This window comes from Lissotriton vulgaris, chromosome 4_1, assembly GCF_964263255.1.
Source record: "Lissotriton vulgaris chromosome 4_1, aLisVul1.2, whole genome shotgun sequence".
Taxonomy (NCBI): Eukaryota; Metazoa; Chordata; class Amphibia; order Caudata; family Salamandridae; genus Lissotriton; species Lissotriton vulgaris.
This window is the reverse complement of record NC_141691.1, coordinates 1,878,302,080-1,878,324,846: the sequence shown is the minus strand read 5'-3', so window position 1 is coordinate 1,878,324,846 and position 22,767 is coordinate 1,878,302,080. Positions and strand designations below refer to the sequence as shown.

Here is a 22,767-nt window from a genome sequence, read left to right as displayed (position 1 = left end):
TCACTTGACATTTCTTCAATGTCAGGATGTGGTATATTGCTGGCTAGTACCGGCCATGTTGCTCCTGGTCTACCTAGTGGACCGAGCCTGGTAATGTGATTTTGATGTTGTAAGGTGCCTTTAAACCAGAGCTGATGCTCTTGGTAAGTTAGTGGAATTTCAAAGTCCTCGAAAGGAACGTATTCCGTTGGATTATCCTCTACCTTGTAGAAGTGAAACACATGCGATACTGCATTTGCTTCAGGGAAGACTATCCATGAATAGAATACCTCTCTCTGCCAATATTCATGTGCCTCCATGAAAAAAATGACCCTACCACCTCTAGGTGATAGGCCATTTGTTATAAGCTTCCTGCTTTTATTTCCTTAAGTTTTCCAGGGTGAGTATAGCATCCGGGTCAGTTTCTTGGAAACCTGTAATGTTTGAACCCGGTTGGGCTGAAGCTCCACCGGTACCGTTATTGCCGTCAAGTGACATTCTTTAATGAAAGTTGCAGAGCAAGTTTTCAAGGAGACAGAGATAAGGTGCACATTATTTTGGAACACTGTATCCTTCAACGTTTAACAAACCAAAAACGAATACATAGGATTTTCGTCCTACTCAGTTATGGCGGATATTTTATCCCTTTACCCACTCCAGGCGTCTATTGGAGTATTTTACGGGTAAAAGTGGTCTCTATGAAAAGCACGACTGAGTTACTCTAGTATCTAGTGTTAAATTAGTGCCTTATCAAACGCTGGGCGCCATGTAGTGTAGTTTCCATATTCCCAATAAGGTCTGCTGATTGGAATAATAAATCATATAGATTTGACGTAGGACTTAGGTCGACTAGGCCTCTATCGAATATATTAGACTTAATTGTGAGTGTCAGCTAGCTCAGACGTCACTAGAAACGTTCTCGAATACACAAGAAGGGATTCGTTTCTGACAACCGCATAAACATGATAATAATACAGTAAAAGCATTGTATGGTTTCTAAACCATAGATAAATACATACATAAATAACAAAGGCTAAAAAGTACTACTGGTACTTCTAAAATACACCTACCCCAATGTACCTAACCTAAGTCTAGTACATGGGAAGAAGTAAGTGAGGTGTAGCATAGGTTTAGTTTTCTTTGCCAAGAATCTATCCTATATTTCTTTTAGGGTGCAATCAGCTCCGTACCTTGGTTTTAGAATGAAGGAGGTCTGGTATCTCTGTCTCGGGACTCAATTTTCCAACACCCTGCGAGGCGAGCTTGGAAACACTGGAGCTGGATTCTCAGGGAGAGAAAGGACATCTTCTCAATCAGTGCGTCAGCTGGAGGGTCGGCTTCCTTCAGCACTTGCTGTAGCGAGCTGCGTCGGGCAAGTAGATAGTCGAGCTGCTCCGAACCATTGTGTCTTTCCTAGGGCAAGTGTAGGCATATTTATACCTTGAAGGTGCCTATTTCAACGTAAAGTCGGACATAATAACGTCATCAAAGAACCCCAAGGGAATGGTAGTTCTTTGAAAACTCCATGATTTCTAGGACAAATCAATATTCAAGCAAGGGAATGTCCCTGACTGCTGAAGCCGAGTTTTCCAAGAAATCGTAGTGGCTTTTTGGAACTAGTCGAAGTAGCCATGTCTGTATTTGGACTGGATGGGTTATGTCTAAATATGGGTATGATGTCTATGTCTATATAAGGGCAATGTGAATTATACCTATCTAAGGGCATGATTCCATAAATTACGCTTGGATCCTAAAATGCTACACAACACCATCTCCTTAACAGCTACTGACGTAGACTATGTCTTTGACCCTATACTACAAACACAAGAATACCTACAATATAAACAAAAATATCCTGTGTCCAGTGAGGTTTTGCCTCTTGATCAGTACGACTTCATTGTCTATACTGATGACTTTGTCCAATCCGCAGTTTAACTAAACAACGATACTCCGCTGCTTGTGCAGTGGTTAGGGGAAAAATGAGGGATGGAGTCTTCCAGCCTCTAAAAACATTAATTTATTTAATGTATTTAAAGAGTTTTATATACTACTGGCTAGACCTGAAGGTATCAGAGCGCTTTATATAAGGTTCCACATAGTTGCAAACTTACATCAGTTAGATATTACCTATGATACCAGTAAAAACATTAAAGGAGCATAGAAGAAAAGGAAAATGGAGTGAGAAGGGTAAGGGGTAGGGGAGAAAGGGGAAGGGTATAGATACAATGGAGAGACAAAGGGAAAGTCTACCCAAGGTCCGGCTGGGTAGGTGACAGCCGAGGGGGAATCTGCAGCACATCTCCTCTTCAGCTATCAGGTAGCTCCACCGGGCATCGGTCAAATAGCTATGTCTCAACAGAAAAACATTAAAGGGATAGAAGACAAAAAGAACGGAGCATAGAGGGGGAAGGGTGTAGGAGGGAGATACGACAGAGAGATGAAGGAACGTCTGCCCAATGTCCGGCTGGGTAGGTGACAGCGGAGGGGGGATCCACAGCCCGTCTCCTCTTCAGCTAACAGGTAGCTCCACCGGGCATCTGTCAAATGACAGGGTCTCCACGGTCGAGAGGAAGTTTTTAAGAGTACATGTCCTAGAGGGAGAGCAGGATCAAGGTCAGGTGAGGGATGTGGTTAAGATCCGGTCGATGACCAGTTCTATTGTACAGGAGTGGTGGAGCATCGTGGAGAGACCAACTGAGGCGGCCATCTTGAGATCCGGCAGAGGGATTGTGACCTTGGTGTTAAGTTCAGTTGGTCCCTAAAATTCTCAATGACTCAAAAGCATAGGGGGTGCAATCTATGCAGTGAGACGGCAGGAGGACAGGGCCAGTGGCCGCATGTCTTCAGAGGGGGTGAGTGATGCCTCCAGAATCATTCTTGCATAGTCAGGAAGTAAATCTGGGTCATCCTTATAGGTCAGGACAATAGATACAATTTCCGTTATATTATGTGGCATTTACTCCTGAGATGCAAAACGGGGGGAATCCTTTATTGTTTTGCTAAGACCCCAGGCGCCAATCTACTGCATGGGCCATTTTGGAACCAGGCGCATTTCTTAAGAGGCACTTCATAAAAACATATATATCATTTTGCCGCTAAGTTTGGGGATCTTCTTTGCGGAGGCGCCACCAGGAAGGGCCTCAACTGCGTGGAACAGGGATGGTGCTGCTTTCCTGCGGGTTATTTAGATATTTACTATGTAATTGTAAATGTACATGTATTTATATAGCACAAATCGCCCACATCGCAGGCATCTATGCGCTTGCTTAGGGAACCCGTCCTGGTATTCCCCTGTGAGATACCCCGGCAGGGTATCCACAAGGTGAAAGCCAGGCATCCCGCCGCGAGGGGCCATTGTGGAGATTAAGCAAGCTATTGCCCAGAGTCGCAGAGTGTGAACCCGTGAGTCGAGTAGGCACCGGAGTGAGAATTATCGAGTCTGTGGAATTATTGAGCCCAACCCCCGTCAGGGCGGGGAATTGAACCCTGGTCCAGGGCCGATCTCAGCTTTCGGGTCTGCCGCCTCTAACCCCTGAGCCACACTTCTCCACTGTGATTGCCCTGCACAGCTGGCTGAACTCAAAGCTCATATTCTGGCACTAGGAAATACTGATCTGAATTCCCCACACTAATGGTGTATGATTTGTTTTATTGTGCACTTACTCTATTGGTGCCAGAATGGATTGAGAGACTTTAAAAAGAATACTATCTTTTGGGAAAAGGTGGCACATGTTAAAGCATGTTTGCCACAGACTCATGTAACTAATACATTGAGTCAAATTCCCTGGCTGATAGGGGGTGACATCAATTCAGTTTTGGATGTGGTGCTGGAGCAAGTATTTCCACCCCTGACGAGCACCACAGCTCTGTCAAATGCACAAGCACTGATCGAGTGGCTGGCCCATTGGTCTTTGGCAGACATATGGCATACTCGCAACTCAGATGCCGCATATACTCATTCTATTTCCTTGTACATGGTCTGCATGTAAGGTTTCTTAGGTTTGGAAAACCCTGTTAGATCTGGGGGTCTCTAGTTGGCAATGGTATACACCTTTGTCCCAATAGGAACCCTTGCTTCTAAGTCAGGATAAGCGGATTACACTCCTAAATAACCCCTGCTCAACCCCTTGGTAGCTTGGCACGAGCAGGCAGGCTTATCTCAGAGGCAGTGTGTTAAGCATTTGTGAATATACACAGTAATACAGTGAAAACACTACAGATGGACACAACACAGGTTTTATAAAAATAACTATTCTTTATATAGACTTAACACAAGACCACAAACAAAAAAAAATCCACAATACTATAAAAGTGACTTAGTTCAAGTTGATGATAAATGCGACAAAGTTCTCAACAAAGTAACTGGATGCGAAACAAAAAGTAAGCAAAAGGCTTGCAAAAGGGGAGATGCGTCTGTTCCGTGATCTGAGGGAAATGATGCGTCGTGCCTCAATGCTTGTGCAGAGTAGGGGATGATTTGTGATCCTTACCGGTGCGGGGTTGATGAGTAGATTCTCGGCTTGCGGTCCGCTTGCAATGCGCAAGATGGCGCCTTGATGCGATGATCCTGGTGCGATGCAAGAAGATGACGCCCTTGATGCGATGATGACGCTGCGATGGTGATGCACCTGGCAGCCTTGCGATGACTTTGTACTTTGGAGCTGCGACAGGCCCTGCAACACGCTTCTCCGGTGATGCGATGGCGACTCTCTCGATGGCGTCACGCTTCTCCGGTGATGCGACAGTAGGCAGCTTTCAACAAAGACACGCTTTCTGGGAGATGCGGTGGCGGCACGCTTCTCCAGTGGTGCGACGATTTCAGCTGCGGCGGCGACACTCTACTTCTCGTTGCGTCGCGCTTCCAGCTCCTAGAGACACGCAGGCTTCATCAGTTAGAATTCCAGCAAGGAAATTCATGGGGGAGCAGGAAATGAAATCTTTAGTCCCTGAGACTTCAGCAGGAGGCAAGCACAAATTCAAGCCCTTGGAGAATATTCTGTAGATGATGAAAGTCCTTAAAAAAAGTTCCTTCTCCTTCCCTTGGCAATAAAGAAACCACTGCAGGCCAACCCAGCAAACAGCACACTGGCAGAAGGGCAGTCCAAACTCCTGCAGCTTCCTTGGTTCTTCTCCTTGGCAAAAGGTTTCTTGTTCCCAGAAGTGATCTAAAGTTCTTGGGTCTGAGTCCCAATATTTATACTGCTTTTCTCTTTGTTCTCTGAAGGCAGAGGGGCATGTCCTACCTTATACTTACAATGGAGCCTGCCCTTGGGCCTACCATAGGGGTGTCTGCTATGAAGCAAAGGGAAGGTTTAGAGACTGGCAAGTGGGTGCGCTTGCCAAGTCAACATGACAGTACTAGACTGCACACAGGCCTTGCAATGGCAAGCCTGAGACACATTTTACAAGCTGCTTCCGTGGGTGGCACAACCAGTGCTGACAACCCACCACCAGCATTTGATTTACAAGCCCTGAGCACACATGGTGCACAGTACTAGGGTCTGACAAGTACATCAAATAACCCAATCATGGAATCACTAATTAGTACATCAATTTAACATAGGGAGCACTTGCACTGTGGCACTGAATAGCAGTGGCACAGAGCCCAAAGCATATAGCCAGCAAAAACATATCAAAAACAGAGGAGGCAATTCCGACAAAATGGAAGGGAGACTCACGCCAAGGATGCCAGGTCTAACAAACCCCATTCCTATTATATACATATTTTGTGCCATAGTAGGTTTGCAGTGTGTGGCTAAATGACATTTCATGTGTATCTATGTTATGCAATCCACTGAGGTATCCTTGCAACGTGTAAGCCTCAATTAGCACTTGTGACTCCATTTTGTATTTCATAATCCGTATTGTGCTGTGTTTGAACTAGGCCTCATTATTCATATTGCTTGCCTCAGCAGAACACTGTATTCAGGTATTATTTTCATCCCTGCTCAAGGTTGGATTCTGACTTACCAATGAATAGGCCATTATGCCCTCTCCGTTCTATCCTTGTGTGTAACTTTTCTCCCACGTCAGAGGACGCCGAGTCTCAGCACGGCACCCTTGAGACACTGAAAGTATGAACCCACCTGGCAGGTGGTAGCCCATCCTTCTGTGCCTGCTTTGTTCACGTTCGGCCTGAGCCGGTAAATTTCCACTGTAGGCGTGGTTGGAGGTTCTTGGAGGAATGATTATGTGTTGTGGGCTGTTGAGGAGTCAGTCCCTTGGCAGACATCTTATGGTGCAGGTCAGATTGGACTCCACTGCAGAGTATTGCTAATAAAAGACTGTTTGTATTTTCTACTGTCTGACCAACTCTTCATTACTTGGGAAGTCATAGCAGGTGGTTGTAAATAACCTGGGTGGCCCCTAAGGGCCACTTCCTTCAGGTTGGACTGCTTAGTGGGTTCACACAACCTGCTTCCTCCTGTTAGAGGGACTGAATACCTGGGACACACGCACTATGATCACAATCTCCAGCTCTTGCAACTTAAATGGAAAGGTGGTCCATCAGTCGTCCCCACCTAGAGCCTTCAGCCAGCAGCACTGGAGGACCAGGTGTTCTGTACATTCACGAGGGTTGCAACCACAGAATACTTTGAGGTAAACAACTGCTCCACAGGTGATACATTCCTAGAATGGGATACTTTTAAAGTAACTACTAGGGGACATTATCTATGACTCACTTGGAACATTTGTAAGCAATTAAGCTAAGCACTTATCAAAATAGAGCACAACTGACTGCGATACAAAATCAATGCGGCTGTGGACAAAGGGGACACACAGCGCTTAGACGAGTTGCGCAGTGAGCATGTAGACCTATTGGAGAGGCTTGGGTGCCACAACTACGCAGCGCACTCTGCACACACGCAACATCAGACAGGGCAGGTCGAATGCTTGCATGGCTTTTGGGGCAAGAAAAGGCTTACCTACCTATATGCACTTTGAGCAGTGACATAGGGCGCATGTTATATACACAATACAAAATACATACAGCAAAGACGCAACATTATGCAGCTTTTTCGCAGTCCTCGGGGCACTGTGACAGGCAGCAGTTAGGCCCCTTCCTAGATTCAGTAAGCCTACCCAAGATAATCTCCGAGCAATGCAAGACATTAAACACACCAATCACCCTTGACGAAATATGTGACGCTATCGTGGCACTGGCAACAGGAAAAAACCAAGGGCCGGATGGACTACCGACCAAATATAATAAGGTGTATGCTGCAACACTGGTCCTGCCTGCAATTCCTTTACACCGCAGCACTGGAAGAGTTGAAACTCCGCTTGACAGACCTGAAGCCTGATAGGTACCCCACAGGCTTAGGCTTTTATAGACCACCAGTCCTACTGAACGTAGACTAAAGGTGCTGGCAAAAATCCTACCTGCCCGAATGGCGCCTTTAGTCCCAACCATACTCCATGCGAAGCAAAGCGCTTTTTTAGAGTCACCACATATTTTGGGTGTCATTGGCCATACTCGGGTTGTCTAATATTAGATCTGAAGTAGACTCGGCGAAACGTTCATCCATATGGTTAAGCTACTATATAGGGAGCCGACGGTACGGGTAAGAACAGGCCCATATATATCTGAACCAATCTTGGTGATAAGAGGGACCAGGCAAGGATGTTTGCTGTCCCTGCTTCTCTTCTCCCTAGCCATAGAACCACTGGCAGGGGCCATCTGCGCTAGTGCAGACTGAGGCATCCCACTAGGGGATGGCACACACACAATCTCACTGTAAGCAGACAATATCCTGGTGTGTGTTAGAGATATCTAATCATTCTCTCCACAACTAGTACACACCCTAGGAGACTTCACCGCCTTGTCGGGGGCTCAGAGTCAAGACATCATGGTAGCTGTTACAGGTTCACTCTGTGGCACTCCATTACCTAAAACATATTCAACAAAATACTCTTTCCTACAGAGTGCATAAAACAAACCTTTTGCTTGTATTCCCAGAGTGGTGGATCAAGTAATTCCAAATTCAGACCTCAGACTAAAATTGATCATAGCTGCTAATGAGGGGTTAGCTTCTGCCTATGCAGGTGTGGCGGCTACAGTTTCACTACTACAGCAATGCTATTGGGGGCCAAGTCTATGCAAACAGACAAAGCAATGTGTCCTTAGCTGTGACATTTGTAAACAAATAAAAGCTTCCACTACAACATGCCCACCAGATTCCAAACAACCCCTTTGCTTGTGTGTATCTTGACCACTGTGTGACATTAAACTCTGCAGGCTCCTTTAAATACATCCTATTAGCAGTGCATTCATGTTCTAGATTCCTATGTGTATGGCAACAGTGATCGGCTGATGCTCGAAACTGTTGTAAAAGATTTGCAATTCTTCATCAGGACATGCGCAGAAGCTGCATTCCACTTGGACCAGAGCACGGCATTTGCCTCTAGGGCTTACCGGGATACCATGGGCACCCTGGGAGCGGCTGTGCATTATTCCTCCCCATATCATGCTTAGGGAAATTCAATAGTGGAGAGGAAAATCTATGACTTAAAGCAATCTTTAAAAGCTAGAGTATTGGGTTCAGGTCATAGTTGGATCCATCATCTGTATGGAGTCCAGGGAGTTTTAAATAATCTGCCTAGAAGATCCTAGGGCTGCCAGATTCCCTATGAGGTCCTGTTTGTGGTCCAGATTATGATTCCAGACCTTGATAATCCTGGTACAATGGCCACAGATATGCCTTTGGATATCAGTTAACGTTTCGCTGTTTTACAGGAACTAACAGCCTGATTCATGAAGCAAAATTGCGCTCGCAATAGCTGCGAAAAATGCTATCGCGGGCGCAATTTCCCAAATCGGTATTCACCCCGGATATAGCGAAATCGATAACACAGAATTGCGAAATCGCAAAAAGATTCACAGAATCCCGGCAGTAGACCATTAGCGAATCGGAAATTGCGATAAATCACGGAATCTGCGAAAATAATAGCGAAATCGCAATTTTCTCGCAATCGGGATTCATGAAATATCGCAATTAGCGAAAAAACCCAAAATCGCAGTTTCGGGGAAGGACACCTACTTGGTAAGTACACTTTGCCCACAATGTCACACTGCGAAGAAGTAGCTGCGCTGCACAGGCACTCACCCTCTTCTCCTCTCATTCAGGTGACAGTGGCTACGCCCTGCGTGAATACCTCCTCACCCCATACCTCAACCCTGCTACACCACAGCAACGGCGTTACAATGTAGCACACATGCGCACAAGGAATTGCATTGAGAGGACTTTTGGGCTACTGAAGAGCAGATTCCGCATACTTCACAAGACAGGTGGGGCCATGTACTACAGTCCTGCTGTGTGCTGCCGCATTGTGGCTGTGTGTGCAATACTACACAACATTGCTACCAAGCGCCGGATACCTGTAGACATCTCTGGCAGTGAGTCGGAAGGGGACGACCGGCCACCTGCACATGTGCGCGGGGAGAACCCAGCTGAAGGCCACAGACGCCGCAACCACATCACAATGAACAGTTTCTAGTGCACCCACTCCCCTCACCCAACAAATCACGATTACATGCAAATGGAAATAATGACAGGACGCCGATGTATGTTGCAAGAATAAATATTATTGTTGGATTCACAATAATAGTGTTAAGTTGCAATCCTTCCTATGCAATCAGTATTGCCCCATACTGCTGCCTACATAACATAGGACAGGCTTGTAGTGTCAGCATGTCCCTGTAAAAGTACATGTAACTCAAGTGCGCCTCTGGCGCGCAGCACCCAAGCGCCTCTCCGGCTCCTCATCTGCCACCGCACGTGACCCTGCAGTGGGCCTGGTGCTGCGTCGTAACACTGCAACCTGTGAGGCAGACAGGCTGCTCACACTGGAGGTGCCCTCGCTGGTATCGTCCCCCCCGACATTGCCTGGGACAGTGGGATGGAGTGCCAGTACGGCAGTGGTGACGTGCTCCAACACTCTGGCCACATCCTCACAGCATTGGATTAAATGCTTCTGCTGCGCCAGGGACCGTCGAGAGAGCTGGGACGTCGCATTCCCTATCACATAGTTAGATCTGGTGTATGCGGACAGCCGCGTCAGTAGCTGCCGGTGGCGACGGCGGGCGGTGTTGCGCTGCGATATTAGCGCAGCAGTGTTGGCCTCCATGGCTGCCGTCATGCGGTCCATCCTCTCTGCCACATTTGCCACATTGCGGCCAATGTTATGTAGCTGCATTTGGATGGCCCCTTGCCGTCGTGCCTGCAGCTGGTGTATGCGTAGCATCCTACGCTCAATGCTCATGCCCGGCACGCGCACATCCATCCCCCTCCTGCCGTTGCGTGCATTGTTCTGCAGGCGAGCCCTGCCATGCCTGCTCTGCTGGCTGGCCACAGTCGGTGGGCGCAGTGTCACCACAGTCGCTGGACCAGATGTGGAGGGTCCAGCTGCTGGTGGAGTTGAGGTAGGCAGAGGTGCTGCGCCTGATGGTGGTGGCGCAGGAGCTGTGGCCCTGGCTGCGGGGGTGGGTACTGCGCCTGATGGTGGTGGCGCAGGAGCTGTGGCCCTGGCTGCGGGGGTGGGTGCTGCGCCTGATGGTGGTGGCGCAGGAGCTGTGGCCCTGGCTGTGGGGGTGGGTGCTGCGCCTGATGGTGGTGGCGCAGGTGCTGTGGCCCTGGCTGCGGGGGTGGGTGCTGCGCCTGATGGTGGTGTCGCAGAAGCTGTGGCCCTGGCTGCGGGGGTGGGTGCTGCGCCTGATGGTTCTGGAAGTATTGCTGTTTCCACCTCCTCGGCATCCTCTGGTTGCTCGTCGATTAGCAGCCTGTCACTGTTGCTGCTGTTGTCAGCACCACCTGTGAGGGGAAGTGGACGTTCATTAGTTGCATGTATCTGTCACACGTGCAGTTGCTACATGCATGCTGGATGACATTCCCTGACTGGCTGTGGCATTGCGTACTTTGGAGGGACAAATTAGTTGAGTGTTGGCAGATGCACAGCTGTTAGTGGTTTTATGTTTTTAGTTGGTAAGGTTCAACTCAATTTGGTGGTGCTCAATACGGAAGCGTCGAGGGCCCACGACGTTTTAATAACAATTTTATCCGTGAAACCAGAGGAACTCTGGTGTCATCCCTTATCGGCACACACTTGTTCGTGTTTCCTTTGGTGAAGAAAGCACTTTCAAACTGTTTTCATGGTAGTTTCTTTATTTTGTATTAATCATCATTGTTTGTCAGGTTTTATCGTATTTAATCATTCATACATCAGGCGATATCAAAAAGCATATCCAATGCATTTCGGGCATTCAGATGGTATGCCCTTCATCAGGGATTGACACTACAAAAGGATAATGTAAATGGACATTAGAATCAAAATAAATCTGTACAATATTTACACCAAAATCATGGTAAACAGTGTTGTGTTCATAGTTCTATCAAGATTGTGTTCATGGTTCTGTCAAGATTGTCCTCACGCATTTACATATCCATCATAAACAAATGTGGCCATATTGTGGGGGGGTGGTTCAGGGATTGTGCTCGGGGTGCAAAGAAAAAGTGCGCTATACAGAAAAGGTTCGTCGGTCACTTACAAGCCTGGTGAACGTTGTCACGATAATCTAAAAAACGGGAGGAAGTTTTAAGCGCACGTTAGTAAAATGCAGTCTGTTTCATAGCGGTTCACAACAAAGTGCGCGTTGTGTTCGGTACAGGAACTCACCTGGATTAATGCGTCTCGCGTCTTGACCGAGTTTCGTATTTCAGGACTCGCCGGTGAAACTGGGATAGTTTCCAGCGTTCTTAAATTCAAAGTAATGATCCGGGGTCATGTGATTCATCACGTGTGACAACCATTGAGAAAAGACTATCGTTTAGCAATCATGTTTAGTCGTGACCGAATATACGCGTGAGGGTGTGCAGTATGCGGTTATTTAAATTATCGGTTTGGTGAAAAATAAAAAACGAATGAGAATGAATAATTTAGGAAAAAACTCGAACGAAGGTGGGATATTAGCCGTTTATGAAGTATGTGTGTAAAATGGTGGTCTGCAGGATCGAACCAACATTGAACAGAAGTGGTGTGGTGTGACTAGACTGAGCTATCACAATCTTAATAACATCGAGGAACTGTTAGGTTGGTGTAAATCACCCATGTGGTGCTGGGAGTGTGCACATTCACAACGTGGTCAATTAATGAAGCAATTCTGTTAAGGTATACAAACAAATATTGTTACAGGTAACAAGAGAATTCAATTCTGTCATTTAAACCTATCGGTTTCTGGGTGGATAATTTATGGATCCAATAATTTTCTCGTCTTAGCAGTAGTTTGTTATTGTTGACTCCTTCATATTTGGGAACAGTCTCTAAAACAATAAACTTCACTTGGGAAACATTGTGTTGAAGTTCTGTAAAGTGCGCTGAAAGAGCTGACTTTGTGTTTTTTAGTCTTATATTAGATTTGTGTTCATTGAGACGTACTTTGATGCGTCTCTCTGTTTTCAAACAGGTCTAAAGTCTTGTGACTGGTAGGTGCTTGAAATGAGCTTTGTGGACGTAATCCCAGTAGTTGGAGTATTGGGTATTGGAGAAAGGTACTTCATTTGTACCCACCACCCAGACAGATCTTCTGGAACAAGAAGTAAGTTTCTTTAAACTTATGCGTAAGCTTAGACTCAGGCATTTTTTCGACAATACCCTTCCGGAACGCCCAACACAAGACAAAGATCAACTACTGGGATTACGTCCGCGTATATTCGGTCACGACTAAACATGATTGCTAAACGATAGTCTTTTCTCAATGGTTGTCACACGTGATGAATCACATGACCCCGGATCATTACTTTGAATTTAAGAACGCTGGAAACTATCCCAGTTTCACCGGCGAGTCCTGAAATACGAAACTCGGTCAAGATGCGAGACGCATTAATCCAGGTGAGTTCCTGTACCGAACACAACGCGCACTTTGTTGTGAACCGCTATGAAACAGACTGCATTTTACTAACGTGCGCTTAAAACTTCCTCCCGTTTTTTAGATTATCGTGACAACGTTCACCAGGCTTGTAAGTGACCGACGAACCTTTTCTGTATAGCGCACTTTTTCTTTGCACCCCGAGCACAATCCCTGAACCACCCCCCCACAATATGGCCACATTTGTTTATGATGGATATGTAAATGCGTGAGGACAATCTTGACAGAACCATGAACACAATCTTGATAGAACTATGAACACAACACTGTTTACCATGATTTTGATGTAAATATTGTACAGATTTATTTTGATTCTAATGTCCATTTACATTATCCTTTTGTAGTGTCAATCCCTGATGAAGGGCATACCATCTGAATGCCCGAAATGCATTGGATATGCTTTTTGATATCGCCTGATGTATGAATGATTAAATACGATAAAACCTGACAAACAATGATGATTAATACAAAATAAAGAAACTACCATGAAAACAGTTTGAAAGTGCTTTCTTCACCAAAGGAAACACGAACAAGTGTGTGCCGATAAGGGATGACACCAGAGTTCCTCTGGTTTCACGGATAAAATTGCGTACTTTGGGACATGTCTGGCTGCATTGGGTTACTTGTACATTGTGGGCAGACTACATGTCCCACAATGCTTTAGGATATTACCTAATGTGCATGGATGGCATTACTTTGGAATATTATGGGAGGCTATAGGGTCATGGCCATTGATAGGGGACAGGGTCGCAGTCGCATGCCACTTACCTTGGCTCTCTTGGGTGGGGCGGGATGAGTCCAATCTGATGACCCCAATGACCGCCTCTGGCTCCAATGTATCCTCAACGCGGTCCTCCATGGGGGTGTTGGGAGGAACTGTGGGATCTCCCCCTCCAGTGGCCAGGGTCTCGCCCAGCCTCTCGGCCACCCTCTCCTTGGCACGCCCTCGGAGGTCGTACCACCTCTTCTTGAGCTCTTCCAGTGACCTGTGTGCCACGCCCACCGAGTTTACTTGGGCCGCTATCCCATTCCAGATTTGCCGTTTCTCCGGCTCTGGCACCCTCCTGGATTCTCTCCCAAAAAGTTTTGAGTGGTTGTCAACCACCCCATCGATGAGGAGAATTTCATCTTCCTCTTGCGCCCAGTGTTGCTGGGCCCTGGTACAGCCTCCTCTGCCATTGCTGAAGTGAGAATAGTAGTGATTTTGCAAGTTTGCTGGTGTCCTGGTAGGAGCTCAGTTAGTTGCAGCCTCGAGATCAGCCTCACTGTTCTGAATGGGGGTGGGAACTGGCTGCTTCCTGGTTGTGATGTCATCACTGTGCTCGAAATGCGACTTCCCGTTTTTCCGATCTCGCGATTTTGCGATCTCGCATTTCGGGATATCGCAATTAGCGATATCGCAATTTCTACACGGATGATGACGAAAATAGCGATTATTCTGCGATTTCCGTAAATCGCTAATGCTTTTTGCGGCTGCGTGCGAATCGCATTATTTACTCAGTAAATTTGATGAATACCGATCTGCGATTTCTAAATTGCGATTCGCTGTTAATCGCTATTTGAAAATCGCAGATTTCAATTTCCATGAATCAGGCTGTAAGCGACTTCCGAGATGACCGCTCACACAAACACATAAAATGTTCTGCCATCGAAGATGTGAAGGTGCAACCAGCAAATCCTGCCTGAATTCCAAAGATTAGGGATGTAGTTTGAGAGAAGATTGAAGACAAGAAAGAATTAGGGCCATCCTACAGAGCACCGTTGCCAGTCCTGACAGTTGAAGGTACCAGAACAGTACTTTTCCCACCCACTGTTGGTTGTAAATACAAGAGATTTGTCTACAAAGATCTCATAAAACTACACTATGTAGCCAGTCCTACACAGTAGACCATGAGGGCTCCAGGCTGGGTAAGTTACCTGTTTTATCTCACTGCCATAGAGATAATCATGTTATAAACATTAAATAATACAGATGTTCCTACTCCCTGGCAGAGGATATCAGACAATGATGTTTTGCTACTTCTACTTACAACTACCGACACCACACACACACCATATGTGAATTCACAGTCTTCGATTGCTACTCCTAACAGCAATGTTGTTTATTATTATCCACCTTTGGAGGTATCTACCAGTTCAACAATGCCCCATAAGGTCCCTTCTTTATCACAGACTGCCTCTGGCTATTTTGCCGATGCTGATGACTTTTCCTCAGGTTCGTCACACAAAAGATTGCATGGAATTCATGCATCTATTTTTTGGGTGAAACAGACTTACCTTGGTACACCTTGGATTTATACTTGCATTGCCATTTCATTACTTTTCCTTTTGTATAGATTAGATTTGTGACAGTTTTCTTTTTGCTTCTAAATGGACATTGTCTTCCTGAATGCCCTGCTGTCAAGTTGGTAACAGAGGTATTAAAGCCTCATTCTTTATCACGTAAAGTGCAAAGAGACCCGTCCCTTGTGAACATTTCTTCATTTCCGCACCCAGATGGCATGGTTAGGGATAAGGTACCATTTGATATTTTTGGTCCTAAGGAGACCTTATGGATCCCTTATGTTTTAAATATGTCATTAAGTTATGTAATAAATCCTGGCAGCTAATCTGATGATGGGGTGTAAGTACTTTCTGAGCTAGGATATTAGACTGTATTTGAAAGAGAACATATATTTGGTGGAACAACTAATTATGGTGGAATGTTCTGTTATCATTACGTACACCATTATTTACCAAAAGCTAGTACTCATTGTGAAGTTTTTAACTATATACAATGAGAACATTGCCCAACACCACCAGTAGCTTAAAAACATTCCTGCAGAAGTTTGCATATTTGTCTGGCAACATCCAATTAATCACAGTGTCTTATTTTTTAAAGCTTTCCCCTTTCCCAACAAAGAAAATATGCTGATTACAACTAAATTGATTTGTTCTGCTTCTTTTATTTCCCAGTTGTGCACCCAGGGTTACCAGTTTTGGAAAGGCAATATTGATTTGAAATCAGTTTGGCGAACAAAAGGTTGGCAAGTCTAGGGCAATGAGGCTTTGTTTAGAGCTTGTCTGATACAAAGACAAATTATTATTTATAGACAAAACAGTACAGCAAACATCATGCCTATATTTGGCTAAGATTGAGGACATGAGTACAGAAAACATTCCCTCCATTGCATGTTTTGGTAATTGGCAACAGTTTAGAAATTACACAGAGGAACAGCTCAATAACATGATGTAGAATGGTACATACAACTATTCACATTCCAGTCCTGATGGGTGGCTAGTGTGGCCTTTAGACGCTAATGGTTGTCAAGCATATTATTAAACAACGCAAAGGGTTTCAAAACAAACAGACCAGACCCACATGATTTGAAGATACAACACTTTGGAGTTGTCATTACATACAATGTGGGAAAGTTATGCCAGCATGGCCACAACGTGCCACTTTAGGTGAAGTGAAATAACACTTGTCACTCCTCTCTGATGACATGGATTTACAGGATTTCTTGTTAGGTCTTAGAGCACCACAACAAAAACACTTTGTATGTGCCATATAAAATGAACTTTGAAAAATTTCCTAGCAGGAAGATGCTAAGCTCATATGAGAAATTAACAGGCCTAATTTAGAAAAGGCATTTTCTGTTGTTGATAACAGAGTGACTACATTATCAGCTAGGATTTAATCTGCGAATAACACTGTGTCCTCAGCAACTGACATCATGCAAAGTGACATGTTCCCCTTACAACAAGAGCAAAGTCAACTTTTATCAATTATGCAGTTTAGCTGGGCATTGCAGACTTTAAAATCCAGTTGCTTGCCTTGGAAATACCCAAATGTGGCAGACATATTTTCGCCTTAAAATTTACCACACAGACACAAAACAACTTAATGGCAAGAAAGGACATGTTACACAGTGTTAAGCATAGAGCATTTAGTGAAATTACCATTCACAGAAGAGGAAACACCATCTGCCGAGCTGTTAATCCATTGATTATTTTCACTGCGAATTTACACATTTCATTTCATGTCTTCTTTGAAACATTTTCAAGTAGGCAGATAGTAGGCATTGGGTCAGAGATTTGTACACTAGACATGGATCCTGCCTTCTGATTTCAGCTGTAGGAATGGAGAAACTGAAATATTTCTCAATAGAAATGAATGCGAAACTCCGTTTGGCCTTTCTCTCGTTTCAAAGAGGTCACACATCACGGTGCTTATAATGCATCCATTGCCAACTTTGCATGTTATTTCAAAGGTGCCCCAGCTGCTTTGATTCAGCCGCATTCATATTACTTTCAAATGGTATTTAATTGATGTTGAATGCTCAAGGTTGAGGTAGGAAGAAACCAGAAGTATCCTATGTGGTGATGCTTTCCAGAGTCGTGACTAGCTGTAATATCGTGTTATTTCCACCTCCAGCTACAGTTGGAGAAGTGGCAGTCTGGCCTTCAATAACTACTTTTAATGTGAACTTTGATAGGTTGAGCAGACTGAAAGCCTTATTGTTTCAGAAGGAGTGTTCTTTGACATCTGCTAGAGAGATGTTCCTGGTTTGAGGAGCGTTGCGAGAATCTGCATTGAAAATGTGTCATGCGGCCGAAGCGCTGCATTGGTTCTGAGATGAGTGATGATGCAGTGCAAGGTTTTTCGTAATTGGGGAGGATCCCATGGACGAGGGCATGCGATGCAAAGTATGGCGCTGAGGATATGTTGGGCAGTTGCAGCAATGCATTAGTTCCAAGGATCTTTCATCATCGTCAATGTTGACGTTGATGAGAGATGTTAGGGCCTACACCAAAGATGCAACACCAAGCGGCTGTTCTGATGAGGTGACAGACTGCAATGAGATGCTGTTCTGATCTACACAGCTGCAGCGACGCATCTGTTCTGCTCGCGTTTGAGTCACGCAGCCAAGGAGATGCATTGATTCTGCTGGATCCACAGAGCGTGGCAGAGCACCTTAGCACCTTAGGTCCACTTGCAAGAGTCTAGGACTGGAGTGGCATCACTTGGCAGGGAATACTCACAGATGGCAGAGTCCAGGTGCTGGTTCAGCAGTCCTTCTTCCTGGCTGTGCATCCACAGGTCAAGAAGTGTACTGAGGAGTTGGTGTCAGAGGTTCAGTTTTTATACCCAGGTGTGCCTTTGAAGTGGGGGAGAAGCTTCTAGAGGTTTCCCTTTGAAGTCCCCATGCATCCTGCCATCTTTTCCTGGCTCCAGACTAACTACGGTATGAAGCCATTTGTGTGGAGGAAGAACACAGCCTATTCAATTGTAAGTCGGGGTGTGCCCAGTTCTGTCCCTGCATCCTATCAGTGATTGTCCAGACAGGCACTCCTAAGCTCGCTATTGTGCTTGGCTGTCTAGGAGGAATACACAAACTCCAAGTGTCCATGACACCAAGTCATGTGACCCAGAGACAAGCTACAGGCACTAAAGGGCTAAGGCAGGAAAATGCCAACTTTATAAAACGTTCATTTTCAAAATTGCAATTTAAAATCCGACTTTACCATAAGTTAGGATTTTCCATTACAATTCCACAGATGCGAAACATGAACTGGTTATCTGCTCCCATTTGGAAAGTGTTTTGCATTTGTCACCCCGGATGGGACGGGTATGCTCAGACGTGAGTCCCGTGTTCTCCATGCCAATGGAATCAAGCTATCCTGGCTGATGAGGGCTCAAAGCTCCAAACCAGTCCTAAGATGCTTGTTTCCAGTACAGGGAGGACCTGGCTTGGCAGTTCGGGCTGGACTGTTCGCATGTGGCACAGGGTCAAGACTGATTTGCATATGGCTAGATTCAAAGTGGAATGGCATGGTGAGCAAAAAAACTATTGATTTAGGCCCAGATATGTGTACTGCTGTGAATGTATGACATTGTTCTGCATTCTGTCCATCAACTGTTGTTTTTGCATTTGTCACCCCGAATGGGACGGGTATGCCCCGACGTGAATCTTGTGCTCTCCATGCCACTGGAATCAAGCTATCCTGGCTGATGAGGGCTAAAACCCCGAAACCGGTCCTAAGATGCTTGTTTCCAGTCCACGGAGGACCTGGCTTGGCAGTTCGGGCTGGACTGTTCCTATGGGGCACAGGGTCAAGACTGATTTGCATATGGCTAGGTTCAAACTGGAATGGCATGGTGAGCAAAAAAATGATGGATTTAGGCCCGGATCTCTGTACTGGAGTGAATGTATGACATTGTTCTGCATTCTGTCCATCAACTGTTGTTTTTGCATGGGAAATTACAGCATATTAATTGTAATAAGGTAACCCCAGTGTTGGTCTACAGGAGAGGTATGCCTAGCAGTGGTGAAAAATGAATTGAGGAGTTTTTCACTACCAGGACATGTAAAACTTCCTCATTCAAGGACTAATGCGGGACTACCTGTCCCATAATGCCGTAGTATGGCATTATCTATCCAGTGTCCCGAGAAACGGAGAAATATCAACTTCAATGTTTTCAAGTGCTGTCACGGTATGGGTCCATTACACAGATCACATAAGAGTCACTGAAGTTACTGCATAGTTCCTGTGAAAGACAAAAAATAGATATTCCACCGTTCACCATGCACAGCATGCACAGTGTGCAATAAAAGCAGACCCCGGCATTTCAAACGGTCTTTTTCAAAAGTTCCCACTGCTTGCAGCAGCCCAAGTAAGTCATTATGCGGGGTCAGGGGTGATCCCCATATAAAGATTAATAAAACAACACAAGCCTCACCACGTTTGAGAAAATGCTCATGTGATGCCCAGTTACCAGAGTTAGTTTCCACGTACTGCTGACGGAAAGTGCAGGATACAAGAAGAAACTCTGTCTCCGCACTGAATGACTCGTAGTGAGCTGCGATAGTTTTGCTGTGGTGTGGCAATGTAAAAAAAAATCTGCGCCCACAGGCTACCACACGCACAGCCCCTACCCCATCAGACCAAATAAATCAGTGTCAGTGTGTGTGTCCTGCCTGCCCGCCCACCTGCACACTGACTGAATTTGAACTAAGGGCCGGGGCTGCCATGTTTAACAAATTATTTAATGTTATTAATTTATATGAAACTTCTCTTGGGCTCAGCCACAGGGCAGGCTAAGTGACTAAGAAGTCTCACAGCCGCCCGCAACACTGTTCACCGCCGTCAGTTACTCAGGAGATGTGAAAAACACGCCGAGAGTACAGTAATGTAAATTTGATAAAACATCAAGAAGTGACGTGCATTGCAGATGCGTAGACCTGGCCCTGATAATTAAGTGCCCGTGCTAAGCACCGTAAAGCACCAGCACAAATTAAGCACTTCATTCTCAGAGATACAGACGTCCTTCACGGTGAGGTCCACGATTGGGGGAACATAGTGGTGGGGGACAAAGAGGGTTAACAGTAAAGCAAACCATGGTTCACCTGCTGCCATGTCTGAAAGGTATATTAGAGTATACTCTCAAAGAACAATTGAGAGGATCATTGTCTGTTGTGAACTTGACGGTGATAGCACAGAAAGAGTCCAAAATTTAACTTTCAGTACTAGTTCTTCTTGTGACTTACAAGAATGGGCTCCAACTCTGCGCCAATTTTGCCTTCTAGGTGACATCTTTGCCACCGTTTTTCAATGGAAGCTAAAACAAATCACAATAATTGACATCATAATACATCAGTTCTTAAGTTTAGTCAATTATTTGAGTTTTGAAAACCTTTATTCTCATAAAGAGATTAGTACAGTCTTTTAATCTGTTTATTCAATTAAAATGTAAAATAAAATCAGTTTACAGAAATGTATCAAGAGAAATATGGTTAGTCATTAATAATGTAAACATGATGAGCATGTTCCATAGAGGAATTAATCCCCATTCTAAATAAAGGTGCATAATTAAAAGCTAGAAGAATTTGAAAAAAGAGTGAGATCAAAGGAGCATGAAGTTCAAAATCAAATTAAGTAGTTGAACTCCCCATAAGGAGCAGTTCATGAAACTCAGCTGAGTCTCAGTATCCAAATAGCATCAGCATCGAGTTGCAGTAGCAATCTGTACAAATAAAGCCTCAACAAGGAAATATGGGGGCAACAGATACAGGAGTAGCTACAACCCTCAGTGATAGGAAAAAGATTGAAAGGATTGAAAGTCTGGAAGCATTTCCTCCAAAGAGAATGGCCACCATTTAACTAGAACACGTACTAATATTAAGAGACAAGAAGACATATAAACAACATTGTTGCAGCCTAAATCACTTCTGCTCAATAGAAAGACATCTTTTGATGGCGAGCAGTCTTTGTTCTCCCTTTCACAATTAAAACGCACATGAAGTCGACAGTCTACTATCAAATATGTAACAGACAGCACTAAACATTTGTTTTCTGGAAGCGCTAACCTTGGCTCCCAGGGAAGCTTAATGCAGAGTCTATTCTATTATTTATTCAACATTTCACTAGGTTACAATATCCTATACTAAAGACAGAAACGTTTGCTTGAATATTTCTATTTAGCTAATACCTTTCGTGTTTCTTGTAAGAATTATTGTTAAAATATGCGATTCTCTATTCCGTTTTCTATGAACACGAGATAGATAGGAAGCTTGATGCTAGTGAGAATATGTAGCTCAAGGAAGGCAATACATTTATAAAACTGGAACATTCTGCAGTTATGACAAAGATTCTAAGCAAGTCACATTAAGGTCAATCTATCAAATAAATTGGTGCTTAGTTGTGCAATTTTTAAGGCTTTTGTTTGCTAAAGAGAAATCTATCAGCGGCCTACCAGTGAATATGGCTGCCTTATGCATTTTCCACATTTCGATTACGTGTCTTGTTATGGTGTGTTTTCACATAATGTCGAAGGCAAATTATCAGCTTTGTCAATCAATTTAAATGTAACATTTCAGCTTTCGCAACACGGTTAACATAAAAGCACCACTTTGGTGATAGAAATGCCAGTGCTTACATGATACACTGCAACCCTGTGCTCCTCCACTCTTTCTAACTCTTACCAGACGTAGATGCAGTAGGAAAGAGCACAGAGGAGGCTGAAGTATCTGTGACAGGCTCCCTACAGCGGTTTTGCTTGGCCTTAAGCTCTGCATGCCAGTGAATGTATTGACTAGGTTAAAAAATGCTGCAACTTTGAAGACCCATCCAGACCATTATGTTTCAGAAAAGGTTATTATTGTTACACATAATCTCTTTACTCAATATTAGTGCTTTGCTCAAATTATAATAAAGTGTCATTTGGAGTGTCCCAGATATGGGAGAGGTTTTGGCGTTACGGCTAGAGATGCCCACTTTCGGACTGGGAAACCAGGTTCCAGTCAGTGTCAGTTCAGCAGCCTGTAGTTTTGGGCAAGTAACTTAATCTCCCCGTTCCTTAAAAAACATGAATGTATCCTTGTGTAATGTAACTGGTGCTTACGTTAAGTGCTCTAAACCTTTGGGTTGAATTTGCTCTATATGTTCCTTGTCTGTACTTGCACACGTTCTGTGCTTGGTATACCCAGTCCACAGCGTTCCAGAAGAGAAGGGGCAAGGAGTGAGAGCAGAGGAGCACGGAGTGCGGCACGGCGCAGAGCGCAGCGGAACCGCTGGAAAAAAAAACCCAGCGATGAACCAAATAAACTGCAGGTGCTGAAAGCTGAAAAACCGCAGCCGCAGCCACAGGGAGAGAAGGCGGAGGCTTTTCACAGCGAGAGTCGGCGAGAACCGGCTTCGGCTTCGATTTCAGTGCGGATACTGCTGCTGCCCACTACTGCCGCCTACTGCCGCCGCCCCCTCTTGCCGGCGTCAGGCATCAGGAGCAGCTGCTTCAGAGGAGGTGAGGTGAGGCTGCTGCTGTAGAGACGTAGCGGGAGCGTGGCTGCCGATAGAGGCAGCCGCTAAGTAAGAGCCCAGGGGGT

General features: G+C 45.0%; 1 protein-coding gene across 1 annotated transcript; it reads right to left on the bottom strand.

Annotated features, from left to right (window-relative positions):
• Nucleotides 1-9,696: 9,696 nt before the first annotated feature.
• LOC147724666 (uncharacterized) lies at nucleotides 9,697-15,218 on the bottom strand. The gene is made up of 2 exons (XM_086918078.1): nucleotides 15,179-15,218; nucleotides 9,697-10,790 (listed from the first exon to the last, which is right to left on the bottom strand). Exons 1-2 carry the CDS (start codon nucleotides 15,216-15,218, stop codon nucleotides 9,697-9,699), a joined length of 1,134 nt encoding a protein of 377 aa, XP_086774204.1.
• Nucleotides 15,219-22,767: the final 7,549 nt, after the last annotated feature.